The 26,918-nt window shown below is 49.8% G+C and overlaps 1 protein-coding gene across 1 annotated transcript in view; it reads right to left on the reverse strand.

The window, feature by feature from the left end:
* LOC140453925 (dynein axonemal heavy chain 6-like) overlaps window positions 1-26,918 on the reverse strand; it is a 754,975-nt gene that overhangs the window by 240,270 nt on the left and 487,787 nt on the right. The window contains exon 34 of the mRNA XM_072548780.1: window positions 21,522-21,617. Within this exon, the coding sequence (XP_072404881.1) occupies window positions 21,522-21,617 (96 nt within the window). The remainder of the gene's footprint in view (window positions 1-21,521; window positions 21,618-26,918) is intronic.

Consider the following 26,918-nt stretch of genomic DNA (forward strand, 5'->3'; position numbering starts at 1 on the left):
TGATCCCCCATCACAGTGAAAGGTGGGGGGTATTGATCCTCTATCACAGTGAAAGTTGGGGGGTATTGATCCTCTATCACAGTGAAAGGTGGGGGGTATTGAACCCCCATCACAGTGAAATTGGGGTGTATTGATCCTCTATCACAGTGAAAGGTGGGGGGTATTGATCCACCATCACAGTGAAAGGTGGGGGGTATTGATCCTCTATCACAGAGAAAGGTGGGGAGTAGTGATCCTCTATCACAGTAAAAGGTGGGGGGTATTGATCCTGTATCACAGTGAAAGGTGGGGGGTATTGATCCTCTATTACAGTGAAAGGTGGGGGGTATTGATCCCCCATCACAGTGAAAGGTGGGGGGTATTGATCCTCTATCACAGTGAAAGGTGGGGGGTATTGATCCCCCATCACAGTGAAAGGTGGAGGGCATTGATCCCCCATCACAGTGAAAGGTGGGGGGTATTGATCCTCTATTACAGTGAAAGGTGGGGGGTATTGATCCCCCATCAGATTGAAAGGTGGGGGGTATTGATCCTCTATCACAGTGAAAGGTGCGGGGTATTGATCCCCCATCACAGTGAAAGGTGGGGGGGTATTGATCCTCTATCACAGTGAAAGGTGGGGGGTATTGATCCTCTATCACAGTGAAAGGTGGGGGGTATTGATCCCCCAGCACAGTGAAAGGTGGGGGGTATTGATCCCCCATCACAGTGAAAGGTGGGGGGTATTGATCCCCCATCACAGTGAAAGGTGGGAGGTATTGATCGTCTATCACAGTGAAAGGTGTGGGGTATTGATCCTCTATCACAGTGAAAGGTGGGGGGTATTGATCCTCTATCACAGTGAAAGGTGGGGGGTATTGATCCCCCATCACAGTGAAAGGTGGGGGGTATTGATCCCCCATCACAGTGAAAGGTGGGGGGTATTGATCCTCTATCACAGTGAAAGGTGGGGGGTATTGATCCCCCATCACAGTGAAAGGTGGTGGGTATTCATCCCCCATCACAGTGAAAGGTGGTGGGTATTCATCCCCCATCACAGTGAAAGGTGGGGGGTATTCATTCCCCATCACAGTGAAAGGAGGGGGGTATTGATCCCCCATCACAGTGAAAAGTGGGGGGTATTCATCCCCCATCACAGTGAAAGGTGGGGGGTATTGATCCTCTATCACAGTGAAAGGTGGGGGGTATTGATCGTCTATCACAGTGAAAGGTGGGGGGTATTGATCCTCTATCACAGTGAAAGGTGGGGGGTATTGATCCCCCATCACAGTGAAAGGTGGCGGGTATTGATCCTCTATCACAGTGAAAGGTGGGGGGTATTGATCGTCTATCACAGTGAAAGGTGGCGGGTATTGATCCTCTATCATAGTGAAAGGTGGCGGGTATTGATCCTCTATCACAGTGAAAGGTGGGGGGTATTGATCCTCTATCACAGTGAAAGGTGGGGGGTATTGATCCTCTATCACAGTGAAAGGTGGGGGGCATTGATCCCCCATCACAGTGAAAGGTGGGGGGTATTGATCCCCCATCACAGTGAAAGGTGGAGGGTATTGATCCCCCATCACAGTGAAAGGTGGGGGGTATTGATCCCCCATCACAGTGAAAGGTGGGGGGTATTGATCCTCTATCACAGTGAAAGGTGGGGGGTATTGATCCTCTATCACAGTGAAAGGTGGGGGGTATTGATCCTCTATCACAGTGAAAGGTGGGGGGTATTGATCCTCTATTACAGTGAAAGGTGGGGGTATTGATCCTCTATTACAGTGAAAGGTGGGGGGTATTGATCCTCTGTCACAGTGAAAGGTGGGGGGTATTGATCCCCCATCACAGTGAAAGGTGGGGGGTATTGATCCCCCATCACAGTGAAAGGTGGGGGGTATTGATCCCCCATCACAGTGAAAGGTGGGGGGTATTGATCCTCTGTTACAGTGAAAGGTGGGGGGTATTGATCCCCCATCACAGTGAAAGGTGGGGGGTATTGATCCTCTGTTACAGTGAAAGGTGGGGGGTATTGATCCCCCATCAGAGTGAAAGGTGGGGGGTATTGATCCCCCATCACAGTGAAAGGTGGGGGGTATTGATCCCCCATCACAGTGAAAGGTGGAGGGTATTGATCCTCTGTTACAGTGAAAGGTGGGGGTTATTGATCCTCCATCACAGTGAAAGGTGGGGGGTATTGATCCTCTATCACAGTGAAAGGTGGGGGGTATTGATCCCCCATCACAGTGAAAGGTGGGGGGTATTGATCTCCCATCACAGTGAAAGGTGGGGGGTATTGATCCTCTGTTACAGTGAAAGGTGGGGGGTATTGATCCCCCATCACAGTGAAAGGTGGGGGGTATTGATCCCCCATCACAGTGAAACTAGGGGGTTTTGATCCTCTATCACAGTGAAAGGTGGGGGGTATTAATCCTCTATCACAGTGAAAGGTGGGGGGTATTGATCCTCTATCACAGTGAAAGGTGGGGGGTATTGATCCTCTATCACAGTGAAAGGTGGGGGGTATTGATCCCCCAAGAAAGTGAAAGGTGGGGGGTATTGATCCCCCATCACAGTGAAAGGTGAGGGGGTATTGATCCCCCATCACAGTGAAAGGTGGGGGGTATTGATCCCCCATCACAGTGAAAGGTGGGGGGTATTGATCCCCCATCACAGTGAAAGGTGGGGGGTATTGATCCCCCATCACAGTGAAAGGTGGGGGGTATTGATCCTCTATCACAGTGAAAGGTGGGGGGTATTGATCCCCCATCACAGTGAAAGCTGGGGGGTATTGATCCTCTCTCACAGTGAAAGGTGGGGGGTATTGATCCTCCATCACAGTGAAAGGTGGGGGGTATTGATCCCCCATCACAGTGAAAGGTGGGGGGTATTGATCCTCTATCACAGTGAAAGGTGGGGGGTATTGATCCCCCATCACAGTGAAAGGTGGGGGGTAGTGATACTCTATCACAGTGAAAGGTGGGGGGTATTGATCCCCCATCACAGTGAAAGGTGGGGGGTATTGATCCCCCATCACAGTGAAAGGTGGGGGGTATTGATCCCCCATCACAGTGAAAGGTGGGGGGTATTGATCCTCTGTTACAGTGAAAGGTGGGGGTTATTGATCCTCCATCACAGTGAAAGTTGGGGGGTATTGATCCTCTATCACAGTGAAAGGTGGGGGGTATTGATCCCCCATCACAGTGAAAGGTGGGGGGTATTGATCCCCCATCACAGTGAAAGGTGGGGGGTATTGATCCTCTGTTACAGTGAAAGGTGGGGGGTATTGATCCCCCATCACAGTGAAAGGTGGGGGGTATTGATCCCCCATCACAGTGAAAGGTAGGGGGTTTTGTTCCTCTATCACAGTGAAAGGTGGGGGGTATTGATCCTCTATCACAGTGAAAGGTGGGGGGTATTGATCCTCTATCACAGTGAAAGGTGGGGGGTATTGATCCTCTATCACAGTGAAAGGTGGGGGGTATTGATCCTCTATCACAGTGAAAGGTGGGGGGTATTGATCCCCCATCAAAGTGAAAGGTGGGGGGTATTGATCCCCCATCACAGTGAAAGGTGAGGGGGTATTGATCCCCCATCACAGTGAAAGGTGGGGGGTATTGATCCCCCATCACAGTGAAAGGTGGGGGGTATTGATCCCCCATCACAGTGAAAGGTGGGGGGTATTGATCCCCCATCACAGTGAAAGGTGGGGGGTATTGATCCTCTATCACAGTGAAAGGTGGGGGGTATTGATCCCCCATCACAGTGAAAGGTGGGGGGTATTGATCCTCTCTCACAGTGAAAGGTGGGGGGTATTGATCCTCCATCACAGTGAAAGGTGGGGGGTATTGATCCCCCATCACAGTGAAAGGTGGGGGGTATTGATCCTCTATCACAGTGAAAGGTGGGGGGTATTGATCCCCCATCACAGTGAAAGGTGGGGGGTAGTGATACTCTATCACAGTGAAAGGTGGGGGGTATTGATTCTCTATCACAGTGAAAGGTGGGGGGTATTGATCCCCCATCACAGTGAAAGGTGGGGGGTATTGATCCCCCATCACAGTGAAAGGTGAGGGGGTATTGATCCCCCATCACAGTGAAAGGTGGGGGGTATTGATCCCCCATCACAGTGAAAGGTGGGGGGTATTGATCCCCCATCACAGTGAAAGGTGGGGGGTATTGATCCCCCATCACAGTGAAAGGTGGGGGGTATTGATCCTCTATCACAGTGAAAGGTGGGGGGTATTGATCCCCCATCACAGTGAAAGGTGGAGGTTATTGATCCTCTATCACAGTGAAAGGTGGAGGGTATTGATCCCCCATCACAGTGAAAGGTGGGGGGTATTGATCCTCTATCACAGTGAAAGGTGGGGTGTATTGATCCCCCATCACAGTGAAAGGTGGGGGGTATTGATCCTCTATCACAGTGAAAGGTGGGGGGTATTCATCCTCTATCACAGTGAAAGGTGGGGGGTATTGATCCTCTATCACAGTGAAAGGTGGGGGTTATTGATCCTCTATCACAGTGAAAGGTGGGGGGTATTGATCCTCTATCACAGTGAAAGGTGGGTGGTATTGATCCTCTATCACAGTGAAAGGTGGGGGGTATTGATCCTCTATCACAGTGAAAGGTGGGGGGTATTGATCCCCCATCACAGTGAAAGGTGGGGGGTATTGATCCTCTCTCACAGTGAAAGGTGGGGGGTATTGATCCTCTATCACAGTGAAAGGTGGAGGGTATTGATCCTCTATCACAGTGAAAGGTGGGGGGTATTGATCCTCTATCACAGTGAAAGGTGGGTGGTATTGATCCTCTATCACAGTGAAAGGTGGGGGGTATTGATCCTCTATCACAGTGAACGGTGGGGGGTATTGATCCCCCATCACAGTGAAAGGTGGGGGGTATTGATCCTCTATCACAGTGAAAGGTGGGGGGTATTGATCCTCTATCACAGTGAAAGGTGGAGGGTATTGATCCCCCATCACAGTGAAAGGTGGGGGGTATTGATCCCCCATCACAGTGAAAGGTGGGGGGTATTGATCCTCTATCACAGTGAAAGGTGGGGGGTATTGATCCCCCATCACAGTGAAAGGTGGGGGGTATTGATCCTCTATCACAGTGAAAGTTGGGGGGTATTGATCCTCTATCACAGTGAAAGGTGGGGGGTATTGATCCTGTATCACAGTGAAAGGTGGGGGGTATTGATCCTCTATTACAGTGAAAGGTGGGGGGTATTGATCCCCCATCACAGTGAAAGGTGGGGGGTATTGATCCTCTATCACAGTGAAAGGTGGACGGTATTGATCCCCCATCATAGTGAAAGGTGGGGGGTATTGATCCCCCATCACAGTGAAAGGTGTGGGGTATTGATCCGCCATCACAGTGAAAGGTGGGGGGTATTGATCCTCTATCACAGTGAACGGTGGGGGGAATTGATCCTCTATCACAGTGAAAGGTGGGTGGTATTGATCCTCCATCACAGTGAAAGGTGGGGGGTATTCATCCTCTATCACAGTGAAAGGTGGGGGGTATTGATCCCCCATCACAGTGAAAGGTGGGGGGTATTGATCCCCCATCAAAGTGAAAGGTGGGGGGTATTGATCCCCCATCACAGTGAAAGGTGAGGGGGTATTGATCCCCCATCACAGTGAAAGGTGGGGGGTATTGATCCCCCATCACAGTGAAAGGTGGGGGGTATTGATCCCCCATCACAGTGAAAGGTGGGGGGTATTGATCCCCCATCACAGTGAAAGGTGGGGGGTATTGATCCTCTCTCACAGTGAAAGGTGGGGGGTATTGATCCTCTATCACAGTGAATGGTGGAGCGTATTGATCCTCTATCACAGTGAAAGGTGGGGGGTATTGATCCTCTATCACAGTGAAAGGTGGGTGGTATTGATCCTCTATCACAGGGAAAGGTGGGGGGTATTGATCCTCTATCACAGTGAACGGTGGGGGGTATTGATCCCCCATCACAGTGAATGGTGGGGGGTATTGATCCTCTATCACAGTGAAAGGTGGGGGGTATTGATCCTCTATCACAGTGAAAGGTGGAGGGTATTGATCCCCCATCACAGTGAAAGGTGGGGGGTATTGATCCCCCATCACAGTGAAAGGTGGGGGGTATTGATCCTCTATCACAGTGAAAGGTGGGGGGTATTGATCCCCCATCACAGTGAAAGGTGGGGGGTATTGATCCTCTATCACAGTGAAAGGTGGGGGGTATTGATCCTCTATCACAGTGAAAGGTGGGGGGTATTGATCCTCTATCACAGTGAAAGGTGGGGTGTATTGATCCTCTATCCCATTGAAAGGTGGGGGGTATTGATCCTCTATCACAGTGAAAGGTGGGGGGTATTGATCCTCTATCACAGTGAAAGGTGGAGGGTATTGATCCCCCATCATAGTGAAAGGTGGGGGGTATTGATCCCCCATCACAGTGAAAGGTGGGGGGTATTGATCCTCCATCACAGTGAAAGGTGGGGGGTATTGATCCTCTATCACAGTGAAAGGTGGGGGGTATTGATCCTCTATCACAGTGAAAGGTGGGTGGTATTGATCCTCCATCACAGTGAAAGGTGGGGGGTATTCATCCTCTATCACAGTGAAAGGTGGGGGGTATTGATCCCCCATCACAGTGAAACGTGGGGGGTATTGATCCTCTATCACAGTGAAAGGTGGGGGGTATTGATCCCCCATCACAGTGAAAGGTTGGGGGTATTGATCCCCCATCACAGTGAAAGGTGGGGGGTATTGATCCCCCATCACAGTGAAAGGTGGGGGGTATTGATCCTCTATCACAGTGAAAGTTGGGGGGTATTGATCCTCTATCACAGTGAAAGGTGGGGGGTATTGAACCCCCATCACAGTGAAATTGGGGTGTATTGATCCTCTATCACAGTGAAAGGTGGGGGGTATTGATCCACCATCACAGTGAAAGGTGGGGGTATTGATCCTCTATCACAGAGAAAGGTGGGGAGTAGTGATCCTCTATCACAGTAAAAGGTGGGCGGTATTGATCCCCCATCACAGTGAAAGGTGGGGGGTATTGATCCTCTATCACAGTGAAAGGTGGGGGGTATTGATCCTGTATCACAGTGAAAGGTGGGGGGTATTGATCCTCTATTACAGTGAAAGGTGGGGGGTATTGATCCCCCATCACAGTGAAAGGTGGGGGGTATTGATCCTCTATCACAGTGAAAGGTGGAGGGTATTGATCCCCCATCATAGTGAAAGGTGGGGGGTATTGATCCCCCATCACAGTGAAAGGTGTGGGGTATTGATCCTCCATCACAGTGAAAGGTGGGGGGTATTGATCCTCTATCACAGTGAACGGTGGGGGGAATTGATCCTCTATCACAGTGAAAGGTGGGTGGTATTGATCCTCCATCACAGTGAAAGGTGGGGGGTATTCATCCTCTATCACAGTGAAAGGTGGGGGGTATTGATCCTCTATTACAGTGAAAGGTGGGGGGTATTGATCCCCCATCACAGTGAAAGGTGGGGGGTATTGATCCCCCATCACAGTGAAAGGTGGGGGGTATTGATCCTCTATCACAGTGAAAGGTGGGGGGTATTGATCCCCCATCACAGTGAAAGGTTGGGGGTATTGATCCCCCATCACAGTGAAAGGTGGGGGGTATTGATCCCCCATCACAGTGAAAGGTGGGTGGTATTGATCCTCTATCACAGTGAAAGTTGGGGGGTATTGATCCTCTATCACAGTGAAAGGTGGGGGGTATTGAACCCCCATCACAGTGAAATTGGGGTGTATTGATCCTCCATTACAGTGAAAGGTGGGGGGTATTGATCCACCATCACAGTGAAAGGTGGGGGTATTGATCCTCTATCACAGAGAAAGGTGGGGAGTAGTGATCCTCTATCACAGTAAAAGGTGGGCGGTATTGATCCCCCATCACAGTGAAAGGTGGGGGGTATTGATCCTCTATCACAGTGAAAGGTGGGGGGTATTGATCCTGTATCACAGTGAAAGGTGGGGGGTATTGATCCTCTATTACAGTGAAAGGTGGGGGGTATTGATCCCCCATCACAGTGAAAGGTGGGGGGTATTGATCCTCTATCACAGTGAAAGGTGGGGTGTATTGATCCCCCATCACAGTGAAAGGTGGGGGGTATTGGTCCCCCATCACAGTGAAAGGTGGAGGGCATTGATCCCCCATCACAGTGAAAGGTGGGGGGTATTGATCCTCTATCACAGTGAAAGGTGGGGGGTATTGATCCTCTATAACAGTGAAAGGTGGGGGGTATTGATCCCCCATCACAGTGAAAGGTGGGGGGTATTGATCCTCTATCACAGTGAAAGGTGGGGGGTATTGATCCCCCATCACAGTGAAAGGTGGGGGGTATTGATCCCCCATCACAGTGAAAGGTGGGGGGTATTGATCCCCCATCACAGTGAAAGGTGGGGGGTATTGATCCCCCATCACAGTGAAAGGTGGGGGGTATTGATCCCCCATCACAGTGAAAGTTGGGGGGTATTGATCCTCTATCACAGTGAAAGGTGTGGGGTATTGATCCTCTATCACAGTGAAAGGTCGGGGGTATTGATCCTCTATCACAGTGAAAGGTGTGGGGTATTGATCCCCCATCACAGTGAAAGGTGGGGGGTATTGATCCCCCATCACAGTGAAAGGTGGGGGGTATTGATACTCTATCACAGTGAAAGGTGGGGGTATTGATCCTCTATCACAGAAAAAGGTGGGGGGTATTGATCCCCCATCACAGTGAAAGGTGGGGGGTATTGATCCTCTATCACAGTGAAAGGTGGGGGGTATTGATCCCCCATCACAGTGAAAGGTTGGGGGTATTGATCCCCCATCACAGTGAAAGGTGGGGGGTATTGATCCTCTATCACAGTGAAAGGTGGGGGGTATTGATCCTCTATCACAGTGAAAGTTGGGGGGTATTGATCCTCTATCACAGTGAAAGGTGGGGGGTATTGAACCCCCATCACAGTGAAATTGTGGTGTATTGATCCTCTATCACAGTGAAAGGTGGGGGGTATTGATCCACCATCACAGTGAAAGGTGGGGGTATTGATCCTCTATCACAGAGAAAGGTGGGGAGTAGTGATCCTCTATCACAGTAAAAGGTGGGCGGTATTGATCCCCCATCACAGTGAAAGGTGGGGGGTATTGATCCTCTATCACAGTGAAAGGTGGGGGGTATTGATCCTGTATCACAGTGAAAGGTGGGGGGTATTGATCCTCTATTACAGTGAAAGGTGGGGGGTATTGATCCCCCATCACAGTGAAAAGTGGGGGGTATTGATCCTCTATCACAGTGAAAGGTGGAGGGTATTGATCCCCCATCATAGTGAAAGGTGGGGGGTATTGATCCCCCATCACAGTGAAAGGTGTGGGGTATTGATCCTCCATCACAGTGAAAGGTGGGGGGTATTGATCCTCTATCACAGTGAAAGGTGGGGGGTATTGATCCTCTATCACAGTGAAAGGTGGGTGGTATTGATCCTCCATCACAGTGAAAGTTGGGGGGTATTCATCCTCTATCACAGTGAAAGGTGGGGGGTATTGATCCCCCATCACAGTGAAAGGTGGGGGGTATTGATCCTCTATCACAGTGAAAGGTGGGGGGAATTGATCCCCCATCACAGTGAAAGGTTGGGGGTATTGATCCCCCATCACAGTGAAAGGTGGGGGGTATTGATCCCCCATCACAGTGAAAGGTGGGGGGTATTGATCCTCTATCACAGTGAAAGTTGGAGGGTATTGATCCTCTATCACAGTGAAAGGTGGGGGGTATTGAACCCCCATCACAGTGAAATTGGGGTGTATTGATCCTCCATCACAGTGAAAGGTGGGGGGTATTGATCCACCATCACAGTGAAAGGTGGGGGTATTGATCCTCTATCACAGAGAAAGGTGGGGAGTAGTGATCCTCTGTCACAGTAAAAGGTGGGCGGTATTGATCCCCCATCACAGTGAAAGGTGGGGGGTATTGATCCTCTATCACAGTGAAAGGTGGGGGGTATTGATCCTGTATCACAGTGAAAGGTGGGGGGTATTGATCCTCTATTACAGTGAAAGGTGGGGGGTATTGATCCCCCATCACAGTGAAAGGTGGGGGGTATTGATCCTCTATCACAGTGAAAGGTGGGGTGTATTGATCCCCCATCACAGTGAAAGGTGGGGGGTATTGGTCCCCCATCACAGTGAAAGGTGGAGGGCATTGATTCCCCATCACAGTGAAAGGTGGGGGGTATTGATCCTCTATCACAGTGAAAGGTGTGGGGTATTGATCCTCTATAACAGTGAAAGGTGGGGGGTATTGATCCCCCATCACAGTGAAAGGTGGGGGGTATTGATCCTCTATCACAGTGAAAGGTGGGGGGTATTGATCCCCCATCACAGTGAAAGGTGGGGGGTATTGATCCTCTATCACAGTGAAAGGTGGGGGGTATTGATCCCCCATCACAGTGAAAGGTGGGGGGTATTGATCCCCCATCACAGTGAAAGGTGGGGGGTATTGATCCCCCATCACAGTGAACGTTGGGGGGTATTGATCCTCTATCACAGTGAAAGGTGTGGGGTATTGATCCTCTATCACAGTGAAAGGTGGGGTGTATTGATCCTCTATCACAGTGAAAGGTGTGGGGTATTGATCCCCCATCACAGTGAAAGGTGGGGGGTATTGATCCCCCATCACAGTGAAAGGTGGGGGGTATTGATCCTCTATCACAGTGAAAGGTGGGGGTATTGATCCTCCATCACAGAGAAAGGTGGGGGGTATTGATCCTCCATCACAGTGAAAGGTGGGGGGTATTGATCCTCTATCACAGTGAAAGGTGGGGGGTATTGATCCCCCATCACAGTGAAAGGTGGGGGGTATTGATCCCCCATCACAGTGAAAGGTGGGGGGTATTGATCCCCCATCACATTGAAAGGTGGGGGGTATTGATCCTCTATCACAGTGAAAGGTGTGGGGTATTGATCCTCTATCACAGTGAAAGGTGGGGGGTATTGATCCCACATCACAGTGAAAGGTGGGGGGTATTGATCCCCCATCACAGTGAAAGGTGGGGGGTATTGATCCCCCATCACAGTGAAAGGTGGGGGGTATTGATCCTCTATCACAGTGAAAGGTGTGGGGTATTGATCCACCATCACAGTGAAAGGTGGGGGTATTGATCCTCTATCACAGAGAAAGGTGGGGAGTAGTGATCCTCTATCACAGTGAAAGGTGGGGGGTATTGATCCTCTATCACAGTGAAAGGTGAAGGGTATTGATCCCCCATCATAGTGAAAGGTGGGGGGTATTGATCCCCCATCACAGTGAAAGGTGGGGGGTATTGATCCTCTATCACAGAGAAAGGTGGGGGGTATTGATCCTCCATCACAGTGAAAGGTGGGGGGTATTGATCCTCTATCACAGTGAAAGGTGGGGGGTATTGATCCTCTATCACAGTGAAAGGTGGGGGGTATTGATCCCCCATCACAGTGAAAGGTGGGGGGTATTGATCCCCCATCACAGTGAAAGGTGGGGGGTATTGATCCCCCATCACAGTGAAAGGTGGGGGGTATTGATCCTCTATCACAGTGAAAGGTGTGGGGTATTGATCCTCTATCACAGTGAAAGGTGGGGGGTATTGATCCCCCATCACAGTGAAAGGTGGGGGGTATTGATCCCCCATCACAGTGAAAGGTGGGGGGTATTGATCCCCCATCACAGTGAAAGGTGGGGGGTATTGATCCTCTATCACAGTGAAAGGTGTGGGGTATTGATCCACCATCACAGTGAAAGGTGGGGGTATTGATCCTCTATCACAGAGAAAGGTGGGGAGTAGTGATCCTCTATCACAGTGAAAGGTGGGGGGTATTGATCCTCTATCACTGTGAAAGGTGAAGGGTATTGATCCCCCATCATAGTGAAAGGTGGGGGGTATTGATCCCCCATCACAGTGAAAGGTGGGGGGTATTGATCCTCCATCACAGTGAAAGGTGGGGGGTATTGATCCTCTATCACAGTGAAAGGTGGGGGGTATTGATCCTCTATCACAGTGAAAGGTGGGTGGTATTGATCCTCCATCACAGTGAAAGGTGGGGGGTATTCATCCTCTATCACAGTGAAAGGTGGGGGGTATTGATCCCCCATCACAGTGAAAGGTGGGGGGTATTGATCCTCTATCACAGTGAAAGGTGGGGGGTATTGATCCCCCATCACAGTGAAAGGTTGGGGGTATTGATCCCCCATCACAGTGAAAGGTGGGGGGTATTGATCCCCCATCACAGTGAAAGGTGGGTGGTATTGATCCTCTATCACAGTGAAAGTTGGGGGGTATTGAAACCTATCACAGTGAAAGGTGGGGGGTATTGAACCCCCATCACAGTGAAATTGGGGTGTATTGATCCTCTATCACAGTGAAAGGTGGGGGGTATTGATCCACCATCACAGTGAAAGGTGGGGATATTGATCCTCGATCACAGAGAAAGGTGGGGAGTAGTGATCCTCTATCACAGTAAAAGGTGGGGGGTATTGATCCTGTATCACAGTGAAAGGTGGGGGGTATTGATCCTCTATTACAGTGAAAGGTGGGGGGTATTGATCCCCCATCACAGTGAAAGGTGGGGGGTATTGATCCTCTATCACAGTGAAAGGTGGGGTGTATTGATCCCCCATCACAGTGAAAGGTGGGGGGTATTGATCCCCCATCACAGTGAAAGGTGGAGGGCATTGATCCCCCATCACAGTGAAAGGTGGGGGGTATTGATCCTCTATTACAGTGAAAGGTGGGGGGTATTGATCCCCCATCAGATTGAAAGGTGGGGGGTATTGATCCTCTATCACAGTGAAAGGTGGGGGGTATTGATCCCCCATCACAGTGAAAGGTGGGGGGTATTGATCCTCTATCACAGTGAAAGGTGGGGGGTATTGATCCTCTATCACAGTGAAAGGTGGGGGGTATTGATCCCCCATCACAGTGAAAGGTGGGGGGTATTGATCCCCCATCACAGTGAAAGGTGGGGGGTATTGATCCCCCATCACAGTGAAAGGTGGGGGGTATTGATCGTCTATCACAATGAAAGGTGTGGGGTATTGATCCTCTATCACAGTGAAAGGTGTGGGGTATTGATCCCCCATCACAGTGAAAGGTGGGGGGTATTGATCCCCCATCACAGTGAAAGGTGGGGGGTATTGATCCCCCATCACAGTGAAAGGTGGTGGGTATTCATCCCCCATCACAGTGAAAGGTGGTGGGTATTCATCCCCCATCACAGTGAAAGGTGGGGGGTATTCATACCCCATCACAGTGAAAGGAGGGGGGTATTGATCCCCCATCACAGTGAAAGGTGGGGGGTATTCATCCCCCATCACAGTGAAAGGTGGGGGGTATTGATCCTCTATCACAGTGAAAGGTGCGGGGTATTTATCGTCTATCACAGTGAAAGGTGGGGGGTATTGATCCTCTATCACAGTGAAAGGTGGGGGGTATTGATCCCCCATCAGAGTGAAAGGTGGCGGGTATTGATCCTCTATCACAGTGAAAGGTGGGCGGTATTGATCGTCTATCACAGTGAAAGGTGGCGGGTATTGATCCTCTATCATAGTGAAAGGTGGCGGGTATTGATCCGCTATCACAGTGAAAGGTGGGGGGTATTGATCCTCTATCACAGTGAAAGGTGGGGGGTATTGATCCTCTATCACAGTGAAAGGTGGGGGGCATTGATCCCCCATCACAGTGAAAGGTGGGGGGTATTGATCCCCCATCACAGTGAAAGGTGGAGGGTATTGATCCCCCATCACAGTGAAAGGTGGGGGGTATTGATCCTCTATCACAGTGAAAGGTGGGGGGTATTGATCCTCTATCACAGTGAAAGGTGGGGGGTATTGATCCTCTATCACAGTGAAAGGTGGGGGGTATTGATCCTCTATTACAGTGAAAGGTGGTGGTATTGATCCTCTATTACAGTGAAAGGTGGGGGGTATTGATCCTCTGTTACAGTGAAAGGTGGGGGGTATTGATCCCCCATCACAGTGAAAGGTGGGGGGTATTGATCCCCCATCACAGTGAAAGGTGGGGGGTATTGATCCCCCATCACAGTGAAAGGTGGGGGGTATTGATCCTCTGTTACAGTGAAAGGTGGGGGGTATTGATCCTCCATCACAGTGAAAGGTGGGGGGTATTGATCCTCTATCACAGTGAAAGGTGGGGGGTATTGATCCCCCATCACAGTGAAAGGTGGGGGGTATTGATCCCCCATCACAGTGAAAGGTGGGGGGTATTGATCCTCTATCACAGTGAAAGGTGGGGGGTATTGATCCTCCATCACAGTGAAAGGTGGGGGGTATTGATCCTCTATCACAGTGAAAGGTGGGGGGTATTGATCCCCCAAGAAAGTGAAAGGTGGGGGGTATTGATCCCCCATCACAGTGAAAGGTGAGGGGGTATTGATCCCCCATCACAGTGAAAGGTGGGGGGTATTGATCCCCCATCACAGTGAAAGGTGGGGGGTATTGATCCCCCATCACAGTGAAAGGTGGGGGGTATTGATCCCCCATCACAGTGAAAGGTGGGGGGTATTGATCCCCCATCACAGTGAAAGGTGGGGGGTATTGATCCCCCATCACAGTGAAAGGTGGGGGGTATTGATCGTCTATCACAGTGAAAGGTGGGGGGTATTGATCCCCCATCACAGTGAAAGCTGGGGGGAATTGATCCTCTCTCACAGTGAAAGGTGGGGGTTATTGATCCTCCATCACAGTGAAAGGTGGGGGGTATTGATCCCCCATCACAGTGAAAGGTGGGGGGTATTGATCCTCTATCACAGTGAAAGGTGGGGGGTATTGATCCCCCATCACAGTGAAAGGTGGGGGGTAGTGATACTCTATCACAGTGAAAGGTGGGGGGTATTGATCCCCCATCAGAGTGAAAGGTGGGGGGTATTGATCCCCCATCACAGTGAAAGGTGGGGGGTATTGATCCTCTATCACAGTGAAAGGTGGGGGGTATTGATCCTCCATCACAGTGAAAGGTGGGGGGTATTGATCCTCTATCACAGTGAAAGGTGGGGGGTATTGATCCCCCAAGAAAGTGAAAGGTGGGGGGTATTGATCCCCCATCACAGTGAAAGGTGAGGGGGTATTGATCCCCCATCACAGTGAAAGGTGGGGGGTATTGATCCCCCATCACAGTGAAAGGTGGGGGGTATTGATCCCCCATCACAGTGAAAGGTGGGGGGTATTGATCCCCCATCACACTGAAAGGTGGGGGGTATTGATCGTCTATCACAGTGAAAGGTGGGGGGTATTGATCCCCCATCACAGTGAAAGCTGGGGGGAATTGATCCTCTCTCACAGTGAAAGGTGGGGGGTATTGATCCTCCATCACAGTGAAAGGTGGGGGGTATTGATCCCCCATCACAGTGAAAGGTGGGGGGTATTGATCCTCTATCACAGTGAAAGGTGGGGGGTATTGATCCCCCATCACAGTGAAAGGTGGGGGGTAGTGATACTCTATCACAGTGAAAGGTGGGGGGTATTGATCCCCCATCAGAGTGAAAGGTGGGGGGTATTGATCCCCCATCACAGTGAAAGGTGGGGGGTATTGATCCCCCATCACAGTGAAAGGTGGGGGGTATTGATCCTCTGTTACAGTGAAAGGTGGGGGTTATTGATCCTCCATCACAGTGAAAGGTGGGGGGTATTGATCCTCTATCACAGTGAAAGGTGGGGGGTATTGATCCCCCATCACAGTGAAAGGTGGGGGGTATTGATCCCCCATCACAGTGAAAGGTGGGGGGTATTGATCCTCTGTTACAGTGAAAGGTGGGGGGTATTGATCCCCCATCACAGTGAAAGGTGGGGGGTATTGATCCCCCATCACAGTGAAAGGTAGGGGGTTTTGATCCTCTATCACAGTGAAAGGTGGGGGGTATTGATCCTCTATCACAGTGAAAGGTGGGGAGTATTGATCCTCTATCACAGTGAAAGGTGGGGGGTATTGATCCTCTATCACAGTGAAATGTGGGGGGTATTGATCCTCTATCACAGTGAAAGGTGGGGGGTATTGATCCCCCATCAAAGTGAAAGGTGGGGGGTATTGATCCCCCATCACAGTGAAAGGTGAGGGGGTATTGATCCCCCATCACAGTGAAAGGTGGGGGGTATTGATCCCCCATCACAGTGAAAGGTGGGGGGTATTGATCCTCTATCACAGTGAAAGGTGGGGGGTATTGATCCCCCATCACAGTGAAAGGTGGGGGGTATTGATCCTCTCTCACAGTGAAAGGTGGGGGGTATTGATCCTCCATCACAGTGAAAGGTGGGGGGTATTGATCCCCCATCACAGTGAAAGGTGGGGGGTATTGATCCTCTATCACAGTGAAAGGTGGGGGGTATTGATCCCCCATCACAGTGAAAGGTGGGGGGTAGTGATACTCTATCACAGTGAAAGGTGGGGGGTATTGATTCTCTATCACAGTGAAAGGTGGGGGGTATTGATCCCCCATCACAGTGAAAGGTGGGGGGTATTGATCCCCCATCACAGTGAAAGGTGAGGGGGTATTGATCCCCCATCACAGTGAAAGGTGGGGGGTATTGATCCCCCATCACAGTGAAAGGTGGGGGGTATTGATCCCCCATCACAGTGAAAGGTGGGGGGTATTGATCCCCCATCACAGTGAAAGGTGGGGGGTATTGATCCTCTATCACAGTGACAGGTGGGGGGTATTGATCCCCCATCACAGTGAAAGGTGGAGGTTATTGATCCTCTATCACAGTGAAAGGTGGGGGGTATTGATCCTCTATCACAGTGAAAGGTGGGGGGTATTGATCCTCTATCACAGTGAAAGGTGGGGGGTATTGATCCTCTATCACAGTGAAAGGTGGGTGGTATTGATCCTCTATCACAGTGAAAGGTGGGGGGTATTGATCCTCTATCACAGTGAAAGGTGGGGGGTATTGATCCCCCATCACAGTGAAAGGTGGGGGGTATTGATCCTCTCTCACAGTGAAAGGTGGGGGGTATTGATCCTCTATCACAGTGAAAGGTGGAGGGTATTGATCCTCTATCACAGTGAAAGGTGGGGGGTATTGATCCTCTATCACAGTGAAAGGTGGGTGGTATTGATCCTCTATCACAGTGAAAGGTGGGGGGTATTGATCCTCTATCACAGTGAAAGGTGGGGGGTATTGATCCCCCATCACAGTGAAAGGTGGGGGGTATTGATCCTCTATCACAGTGAAAGGTGGGGGGTATTGATCCTCTATCACAGTGAAAGGTGGACGGTATTGATCCCCCATCACAGTGAAAGGTGGGGGGTTTTGATCCCCCATCACAGTGAAAGGTGGGGGTTATTGATCCTCTATCACAGTGAAAGGTGGGGGGTATTGATCCCCCATCACAGTGAAAGGTGGGGGGTATTGATCCTCTATCACAGTGAAAGGTGGGGGGTATTGATCCTCTATCACAGTGAAAGGTGGGGGGTATTGATCCTCTATCACAGTGAAAGGTGGGGTGTATTGATCCTCTATCCCATTGAAAGGTGGGGGGTATTGATCCTCTATCACAGTGAAAGGTGGGGGGTATTGATCCTCTATCACAGTGAAAGGTGGAGGGTATTGATCCCCCATCATAGTGAAAGGTGGGGGGTATTGATCCCCCATCACAGTGAAAGGTGGGGGGTATTGATCCTCCATCACAGTGAAAGGTGGGGGGTATTGATCCTCTATCACAGTGAAAGGTGGGGGGTATTGATCCTCTATCACAGTGAAAGGTGGGTGGTATTGATCCTCCATCACAGTGAAAGGTGGGGGGTATTCATCCTCTATCACAGTGAAAGGTGGGGGGTATTGATCCCCCATCACAGTGAAAGGTGGGGGGTATTGATCCTCTATCACAGTGAAAGGTGGGGGATATTGATCCCCCATCACAGTGAAAGGTTGGGGGTATTGATCCCCCATCACAGTGAAAGGTGGGGGGTATTGATCCCTCATCACAGTGAAAGGTGGGGGGTATTGATCCTCTATCACAGTGAAAGTTGGGGGGTATTGATCCTCTATCACAGTGAAAGGTGGGGGGTATTGAACCCCCATCACAGTGAAATTGGGGTGTATTGATCCTCTATCACAGTGAAAGGTGGGGGGTATTGATCCACCATCACAGTGAAAGGTGGGGGTATTGATCCTCTATCACAGAGAAAGGTGGGGAGTAGTGATCCTCTATCACAGTAAAAGGTGGGCGGTATTGATCCCCCATCACAGTGAAAGGTGGGGGGTATTGATCCTCTATCACAGTGAAAGGTGGGGGGTATTGATCCTGTATCACAGTGAAAGGTGGGGGGTATTGATCCTCTATTACAGTGAAAGGTGGGGGGTATTGATCCCCCATCACAGTGAAAGGTGGGGGGTATTGATCATCTATCAAAGTGAAAGGTGGAGGGTATTGATCCCCCATCATAGTGAAAGGTGGGGGGTATTGATTCCCCATCACAGTGAAAGGTGTGGGGTATTGATCCTCCATCACAGTGAAAGGTGGGGGGTATTGATCCTCTATCACAGTGAAAGGTGGGGGGTATTGATCCTCTATCACAGTAAACGGTGGGTGGTATTGATCCTCCATCACAGTGAAAGGTGGGGGGTATTCATCCTCTATCACAGTGAAAGGTGGGGGGAATTGATCCCCCATAACAGTGAAAGGTGGGGGGTATTGATCCTCTATCACAGTGAAAGGTGGGGGGTATTGATCCCCCATCACAGTGAAAGGTTGGGGGTTTTGATCCCCCATCACAGTGAAAGGTGGGGGGTATTGATCCCCCATCACAGTGAAAGGTGGGGGGTATTGATCCTCTATCACAGTGAAAGTTGGGGGGTATTGATCCTCTATCACAGTGAAAGGTGGGGGGTATTGAACCCCCATCACAGTGAAATTGGGGTGTATTGATCCTCTATCACAGTGAAAGGTGGGGGGTATTGATCCACCATCACAGTGAAAGGTGGGGGTATTGATCCTCTATCACAGAGAAAGGTGGGGAGTAGTGATCCTCTATCACAGTAAAAGGTGGGCGGTATTGATCCCCCATCACAGTGAAAGGTGGGGGGTATTGATCCTCTATCACAGTGAAAGGTGGGGGGTATTGATCCTGTATCACAGTGAAAGGTGGGGGGTATTGATCCTCTATTACAGTGAAAGGTGGGGGGTATTGATCCCCCATCACAGTGAAAGTTGGGGGGTATTGATCCTCTATCACAGTGAAAGGTGGGGTGTATTGATCCCCCATCACAGTGAAAGGTGGGGGGTATTGGTCCCCCATCACAGTGAAAGGTGGAGGGCATTGATCCCCCATCACAGTGAAAGGTGGGGGGTATTGATCCTCTATCACAGTGAAAGGTGGGGGGTATTGATCCTCTATAACAGTGAAAGGTGGGGGGTATTGATCCCCCATCACAGTGAAAGGTGGGGGGTATTGATCCTCTATCACAGTGACAGGTGGGGGGTATTGATCCCCCATCACAGTGAAAGGTGGGTGGTATTGATCCTCTATCACAGTGAAAGGTGGGGGGTATTGATCCCCCATCACAGTGAAAGGTGGGGGGTATTGATCCCCCATCACAGTGAAAGGTGGGGGGTATTGATCCCCCATCACAGTGAAAGGTGGGGGGTATTGATCCTCTATCACAGTGAAAGGTGTGGGGTATTGATCCTCTATCACAGTGAAAGGTGGGGGGTATTGATCCTCTGTCACAGTGAAAGGTGTGGGGTATTGATCCCCCATCACAGTGAAAGGTGGGGGGTATTGATCCCCCATCACAGTGAAAGGTGGGGGGTATTGATCCCCCATCACAGTGAAAGGTGGTGGGTATTCATCCCCCATCACAGTGAAAGGTGGTGGGTATTCATCCCCCATCACAGTGAAAGGTGGGGGGTATTCATCCCCCATCACAGTGAAAGGTGGGGGGTATGGATCCCCCATCACAGTGAAAGGTGGGGGGTATTCATCCCCCATCACAGTGAAAGGTGGGGGGTCTTGATCCTCTATCACAGTGAAAGGTGGGGGGTATTGATCGTCTATCACAGTGAAAGGTGGGGGGTATGGATCCTCTATCACAGTGAAAGGTGCGGGGTATTGATCCCCCATCACAGTGAAAGGTGGCGGGTATTGATCCTCTATCACAGTGAAAGGTGGGGGGTATTGATCGTCTATCACAGTGAAAGGTGGCGGGTATTGATCCTCTATCATAGTGAAAGGTGGCGGGTATTGATCCTCTATCACAGTGAAAGGTGGGGGGTATTGATCCTCTATCACAGTGAAAGGTGGGGGGTATTGATCCTCTATCACAGTGAAAGGTGGGGGGCATTGATCCCCCATCACAGTGAAAGGTGGGGGGTATTGATCCCCCATCACAGTGAAAGATGGAGGGTATTGATCCCCCATCACAGTGAAAGGTGGGGGGTATTGATCCCCCATCACAGTGAAAGGTGGGGGGTATTGATCCTCTATCACAGTGAAAGGTGGGGGGTATTGATCCTCTATCACAGTGAAAGGTGGGGGGTATTGATCCTCTATTACAGTGAAAGGTGGGGGTATTGATCCTCTATTACAGTGAAAGGTGGGGGGTATTGATCCTCTGTTACAGTGAAAGGTGGGGGGTATTGATCCCCCATCACAGTGAAAGGTGGGGGGTATTGATCCCCCATCACTGTGAAAGGTGGGGGGTATTGATCCCCCATCACAGTGAATTGTGGGGGGTATTGATCCTCTGTTACAGTGAAAGGTGGGGGGTATTGATCCCCCATCACAGTGAAAGGTGGGGGGTATTGATCCTGTGTTACAGTGAAAGGTGGGGGGTATTGATCCCCCATCAGAGTGAAAGGTGGGGGGTATTGATCCCCCATCACAGTGAAAGGTGGGGGGTATTGATCCCCCATCACAATGAAAGGTGGGGGGTATTGATCCTCTGTTACAGTGAAAGGTGGGGGGTATTGATCCCCCATCACAGTGAAAGGTGGGGGGTATTGATCCTCTATCACAGTGAAAGGTGGGGGTATTGATCCTCTATCACAGTGAAAGGTGGGGGGTATTGATCCTCTATTACAGTGAAAGGTGGAGGGTATTGATCCTCTGTTACAGTGGAAGCGAAGGCTTGGCTTGGTGTTGAGTTCTCTCACATCTGTCCCTTTTATGTTGTATATCTGACAGGAAAGGTTCAGGCAGATTGGGTTGTACGTTATCCTGCACCTTTATCGTTTCATTCATGTGTCAACTCCTGGGTATTTTACATTTCCTTATGTTCAGGTTTATTTATTTGTTCCATTTAAAAGTCAAAAATGTGACATCTTCTCAGTGTTTTCCTTGTGTTGCCTTTGTGAGGTCCAGCGGGCTGTAACAGTATGTTCATTGTGAATGTGTGTGAATGGGTGTGGGTCTTGTGTTTGTGCAACGACGGAGTCAGTATCAGATTCTCCCTCAGCCTTCATGATTCACCACCAGCCAGTGGGTCTGGGAGATGGTGTTTGGGACTTGTGGATGGAAGGGGGTTTGAAATGAAGCTGACAGTTTCCTACCAGTCTCAGACTTTCATGTTTCTTCCTCAGGTTTTCCTTGGCAATCTCCAGAGCCTCCTGAGCTTCCCGGACATGTTGCTCCTTTGGTTCCACCGCCTGTCAAATACATGGACACACACATTCGGGTTCGAAGGTCCACCACCAATGTCAACAAGCGGCATTCCGTCCTCTTCCAGTTTCCTGCCCCTACACTCATATTTACCAGGATTCACTCTCTCTTTCACCTTTCACACAGCAGCAGGCGTTAACCTGCCCAACACAATGCAACAAGCTCCTGTGGAAATCGGAAACAAACACAGAAGGCGCTGGAGAATCTCAGCGGCTGTCGAGAATCTAAGCCCAAACGCTCCCCTTCACGATTGGAGAAGAATAGTCCCCTTGGTCTCAAAACACCAAGGCATCTCCAGTGAGAGACCTGCTCAACATCTCCAGCACTTTCAGTTGGTATGATTAATCTGACCTGCTCCAAACTTGATCTTTTGGTAACAGTTCCAATGACCACAGATTGTTCACAGTGGAGATAGAGTCGAGAGTGTGATGCTGGAAAAGCACAGCAGGTCAGGCAGCATCTGATGAGAAGGAAAATCAACATTTTGGGCAGAAGCCCTTGATCATTGCTGTTGTGCTTTTCCAGTGCTTCACTTTCGAACTCTGATCTCCAGCCCTCACTTTCTCCCACAGGAGATAGAGGCCATTCAGGCCATAGTCATCCACCAAAGAGCACCCCATCAGGACCCAACACATCCCTGTAACCTCACCGTTTCCCATGGCTAACCTACACAGACTGGACACGACAGAACGAGTGAGCGCAGCCAATTCACCCTGACCAGCACATCCTTGGACTGTGGGAGGGAACCCATGCAGACACGAGGACAACATGCAAACTCCACACAGACAGTCGTCCAAGGCTGGAATCGAACCTGAGACACTGGAACTGTGACGCAGGAGGGCTAACCACTCAGCCACCGACTGCCTGAGAGAATCTATGAGTTTTAGATTAGATTAGATTCCGTAGAATGTGGAAACAGTCCCTTCAGCCCGACATTCCACACAGACCCTCTGAAGAGTAAGCCTGTGATCTGCATCTGTAACTCTGTACACCTCACTCTGTTCCATCACCCTGTGATCTGTATCTGTAACTCTGTACACCTCACTCTGTTCCATCACCCTGTGATCTGTATCTGTAACTCTGTACACCTCACTCTGTTCCATCACCCTGTGACCTGTATCTGTAACTCTGTACACCTCACTCTGTTCCATCACCCTGTGACCTGTATCTGTAACTCTGTACACCTCACTCTGTTCCATCACCCTGTGATCTGTATCTGTAACTCTGTACACCTCACTCTGTTCCATCACCCTGTGATCTGTATCTGTAACACTGTACAACTCACTCTGTTCCATCACCCTGTGATCTGTATCTGTAACTCTGTACACCTCACTCTGTTCCATCACCCTGTGACCTGTATCTGTAACTCTGTACACCTCACTCTGTTCCATCACCCTGTGATCTGTATCTGTAACTCTGTACACCTCACTCTGTTCCATCACCCTGTGACCTGTATCTGTAACTCTGTACACCTCACTCTGTTCCATCACCCTGTGACCTGTATCTGTAACTCTGTACACCTCACTCTGTTCCATCACCCTGTGATCTGTATCTGTAACTCTGTACACCTCACTCTGTTCCATCACCCTGTGATCTGTATCTGTAACTCTGTACACCTCACTCTGTTCCATCACCCTGTGACCTGTATCTGTAACTCTGTACACCTCACTCTGTTCCCTCACCCTGTGACCTGTATCTGTAACTCTGTACACCTCACTCTGTTCCATCACCCTGTGATCTGTATCTGTAACTCTGTACACCTCACTCTGTTCCATCACCCTGTGACCTGTATCTGTAACTCTGTACACCTCACTCTGTTCCCTCACCCTGTGACCTGTATCTGTAACTCTGTACACCTCACTCTGTTCCATCACCCTGTGACCTGTATCTGTAACTCTGTACACCTCACTCTGTTCCATCACCCTGTGATCTGTATCTGTAACTCTGTACACCTCACTCTGTTCCATCACCCTGTGACCTGTATCTGTAACTCTGTACACCTCACTCTGTTCCCTCACCCTGTGACCTGTATCTGTAACTCTGTACACCTCACTCTGTTCCATCACCCTGTGATCTGTATCTGTAACTCTGTACACCTCACTCTGTTCCATCACCCTGTGATCTGTATCTGTAACTCTGTACACCTCACTCTGTTCCATCACTCTGTGATCTGTATCTGTATCTCTGTACACCTCACTCTGTTCCATCACTCTGTGATCTGTATCTGTAACTCTGTACACCTCACTCTGTCCCCTCACCCTGTGACCTGTATCTGTATCTCTGTACACCTCACTCTGTTCCATCACCCTGTGATCTGTATCTGTAACTCTGTACACCTCACTCTGTTCCATCACCCTGTGACCTGTATCTGTAACTCTGTACACCTCACTCTGTTCCATCACCCTGTGATCTGTATCTGTAACTCTGTACACCTCACTCTGTTCCATCACCCTGTGATCTGTATCTGTAACTCTGTACACCTCACTCTGTTCCATCACCCTGTGATCTGTATCTGTAACTCTGTACACCTCACTCTGTTCCATCACCCTGTGACCTGTATCTGTAACTCTGTACACCTCACTCTGTTCCATCACCCTGTGACCTGTATCTGTAACTCTGTACACCTCACTCTGTTCCATCACCCTGTGATCTGTATCTGTAACTCTGTACACCTCACTCTGTTCCATCTCCCTGTGACCTGTATCTGTAACTCTGTACACCTCACTCTGTTCCATCACCCTGTGATCTGTATCTGTAACTCTGTACACCTCACTCTGTTCCATCACTCTGTGACCTGTATCTGTAACTCTGTACACCTCATTCTGTTCCATCACCCTGTGACCTGTAACTGTAACTCTGTACACCTCACTGTGTTCCATCACCCTGTGACCTGTATCTGTAACTCTGTACACCTCACTCTGTTCCATCACCCTGTGATCTGTATCTGTAACTCTGTACACCTCACTCTGTTCCATCACTCTGTGACCTGTATCTGTAACTCTGTACACCTCACTCTGTTCCATCACCCTGTGACCTGTATCTGTAACTCTGTACACCTCACTCTGTTCCATCACCCTGTGATCTGTATCTGTAACTCTGTACACCTCACTCTGTTCCATCACCCTGTGACCTGTATCTGTAACTCTGTACACCTCACTCTGTTCCATCTCCCTGTGACCTGTATCTGTAACTCTGTACACCTCACAGTGTTCCATCACCCTGTGACCTGTATCTGTAACTCTGTACACCTCACTCTGTTCCATCACCCTGTGACCTGTATCTGTAACTCTGTACACCTCACTCTGTTCCATCACCCTGTGACCTGTATCTGTAACTCTGTACACCTCACTCTGTTCCATCTCCCTGTGACCTGTATCTGTAACTCTGTACACCTCACAGTGTTCCATCACCCTGTGACCTGTATCTGTAACTCTGTACACCTCACTCTGTTCCATCACCCTGTGAACTGTATCTGTAACTATGTACACCTCACTCTGTTCCCTCACCCTGTGACCTGTATCTGTAACTCTGTACACCTCACTCTGTTCCATCACCCTGTGACCTGTATCTGTAACTCTGTACACCTCACTCTGTTCCATCACCCTGTGATCTGTATCTGTAACTCTGTACACCTCACTCTGTTCCATCACCCTGTGACCTGTATCTGTAACTCTGTACACCTCACTCTGTTCCATCACCCTGTGACCTGTATCTGTAACTCTGTACACCTCACTCTGTTCCATCACCCTGTGACCTGTATCTGTAACTCTGTACACCTCACTCTGTTCCATCACCCTGTGACCTGTATCTGTAACTCTGTACACCTCACTCTGTTCCATCACCCTGTGATCTGTATCTGTAACTCTGTACACCTCACTCTGTTCCCTCACCCTGTGACCTGTATCTGTAACTCTGTACACCTCACTCTGTTCCTTCACCCTGTGATCTGTATCTGTAACTCTGTACACCTCACTCTGTTCCATCACTCTGTGACCTGTATCTGTAACTCTGTACACCTCACTCTGTTCCATCACCGTGTGATCTGTATCTGTAACTCTGTACACCTCACTCTGTTCCATCTCCCTGTGATCTGTATCTGTAACTCTGTACACCTCACTCTGTTCCATCACCGTGTGATCTGTATCTGTAACTCTGTACACCTCACTCTGTTCCATCACCCTGTGACCTGTATCTGTAACTCTGTACACCTCACTCTGTTCCATCACCCTGTGACCTGTATCTGTAACTCTGTACACCTCACTCTGTTCCATCACCCTGTGACCTGTATCTGTAAATCTGTACACCTCACTCTGTTCCATCACCCTGTGACCTGTATCTGTAACTCTGTACACCTCACTCTGTTCCATCACTCTGTGACCTGTATCTGTATCTCTGTACACCACACTCTGTTCCATCACCCTGTGACCTGTATCTGTAACTCTGTACACCTCACTCTGTTCCATCACCCTGTGATCTGTATCTGTAACTCTGTACACCTCACTCTGTTCAATCACTCTGTGATCTGTATCTGTAACTCTGTACACCTCACAGTGTTCCATCACCCTGTGACCTGTATCTGTAACTCTGTACACCTCACTCTGTTCCATCACCCTGTGATCTGTATCTGTAACTCTGTACACCTCACTCTGTTCCATCACCCTGTGATCTGTATCTGTAACTCTGTACACCTCACTATGTTCCATCACCCTGTGATCTGTATCTGTAACTCTGTACACCTCACTCTGTTCCATCACCCTGTGATCTGTATCTGTAACTCTGTACACCTCACTCTGTTCCATCACCCTGTGACCTGTATCTGTAACTCTGTACACCTCACTCTGTTCCATCTCCCTGTGACCTGTATCTGTAACTCTGTACACCTCACAGTGTTCCATCACCCGGTGATCTGTATCTGTAACTCTGTACACCACACTCTGTTCCCTCACCCTGTGACCTGTATGTGTAACTATGTACACCTCACTCTGTTCCATCACCCTGTGATCTGTATCTGTAACTCTGTACACCTCACTCTGTTCCATCACTCTGTGACCTGTATCTGTAACTCTGTACACCTCACTCTGTTCCATCACCGTGTGATCTGTATCTGTAACTCTGTACACCTCACTCTGTTCCATCTCCCTGTGATCTGTATCTGTAACTCTGTACACCTCACTCTGTTCCATCACCGTGTGATCTGTATCTGTAACTCTGTACACCTCACTCTGTTCCATCACCCTGTGACCTGTATCTGTAACTCTGTACACCTCACTCTGTTCCATCACCCTGTG

Source organism: Chiloscyllium punctatum, chromosome 3 (genome assembly GCF_047496795.1).
Source record: "Chiloscyllium punctatum isolate Juve2018m chromosome 3, sChiPun1.3, whole genome shotgun sequence".
In the NCBI taxonomy this organism is placed as follows: domain Eukaryota; kingdom Metazoa; phylum Chordata; class Chondrichthyes; order Orectolobiformes; family Hemiscylliidae; genus Chiloscyllium; species Chiloscyllium punctatum.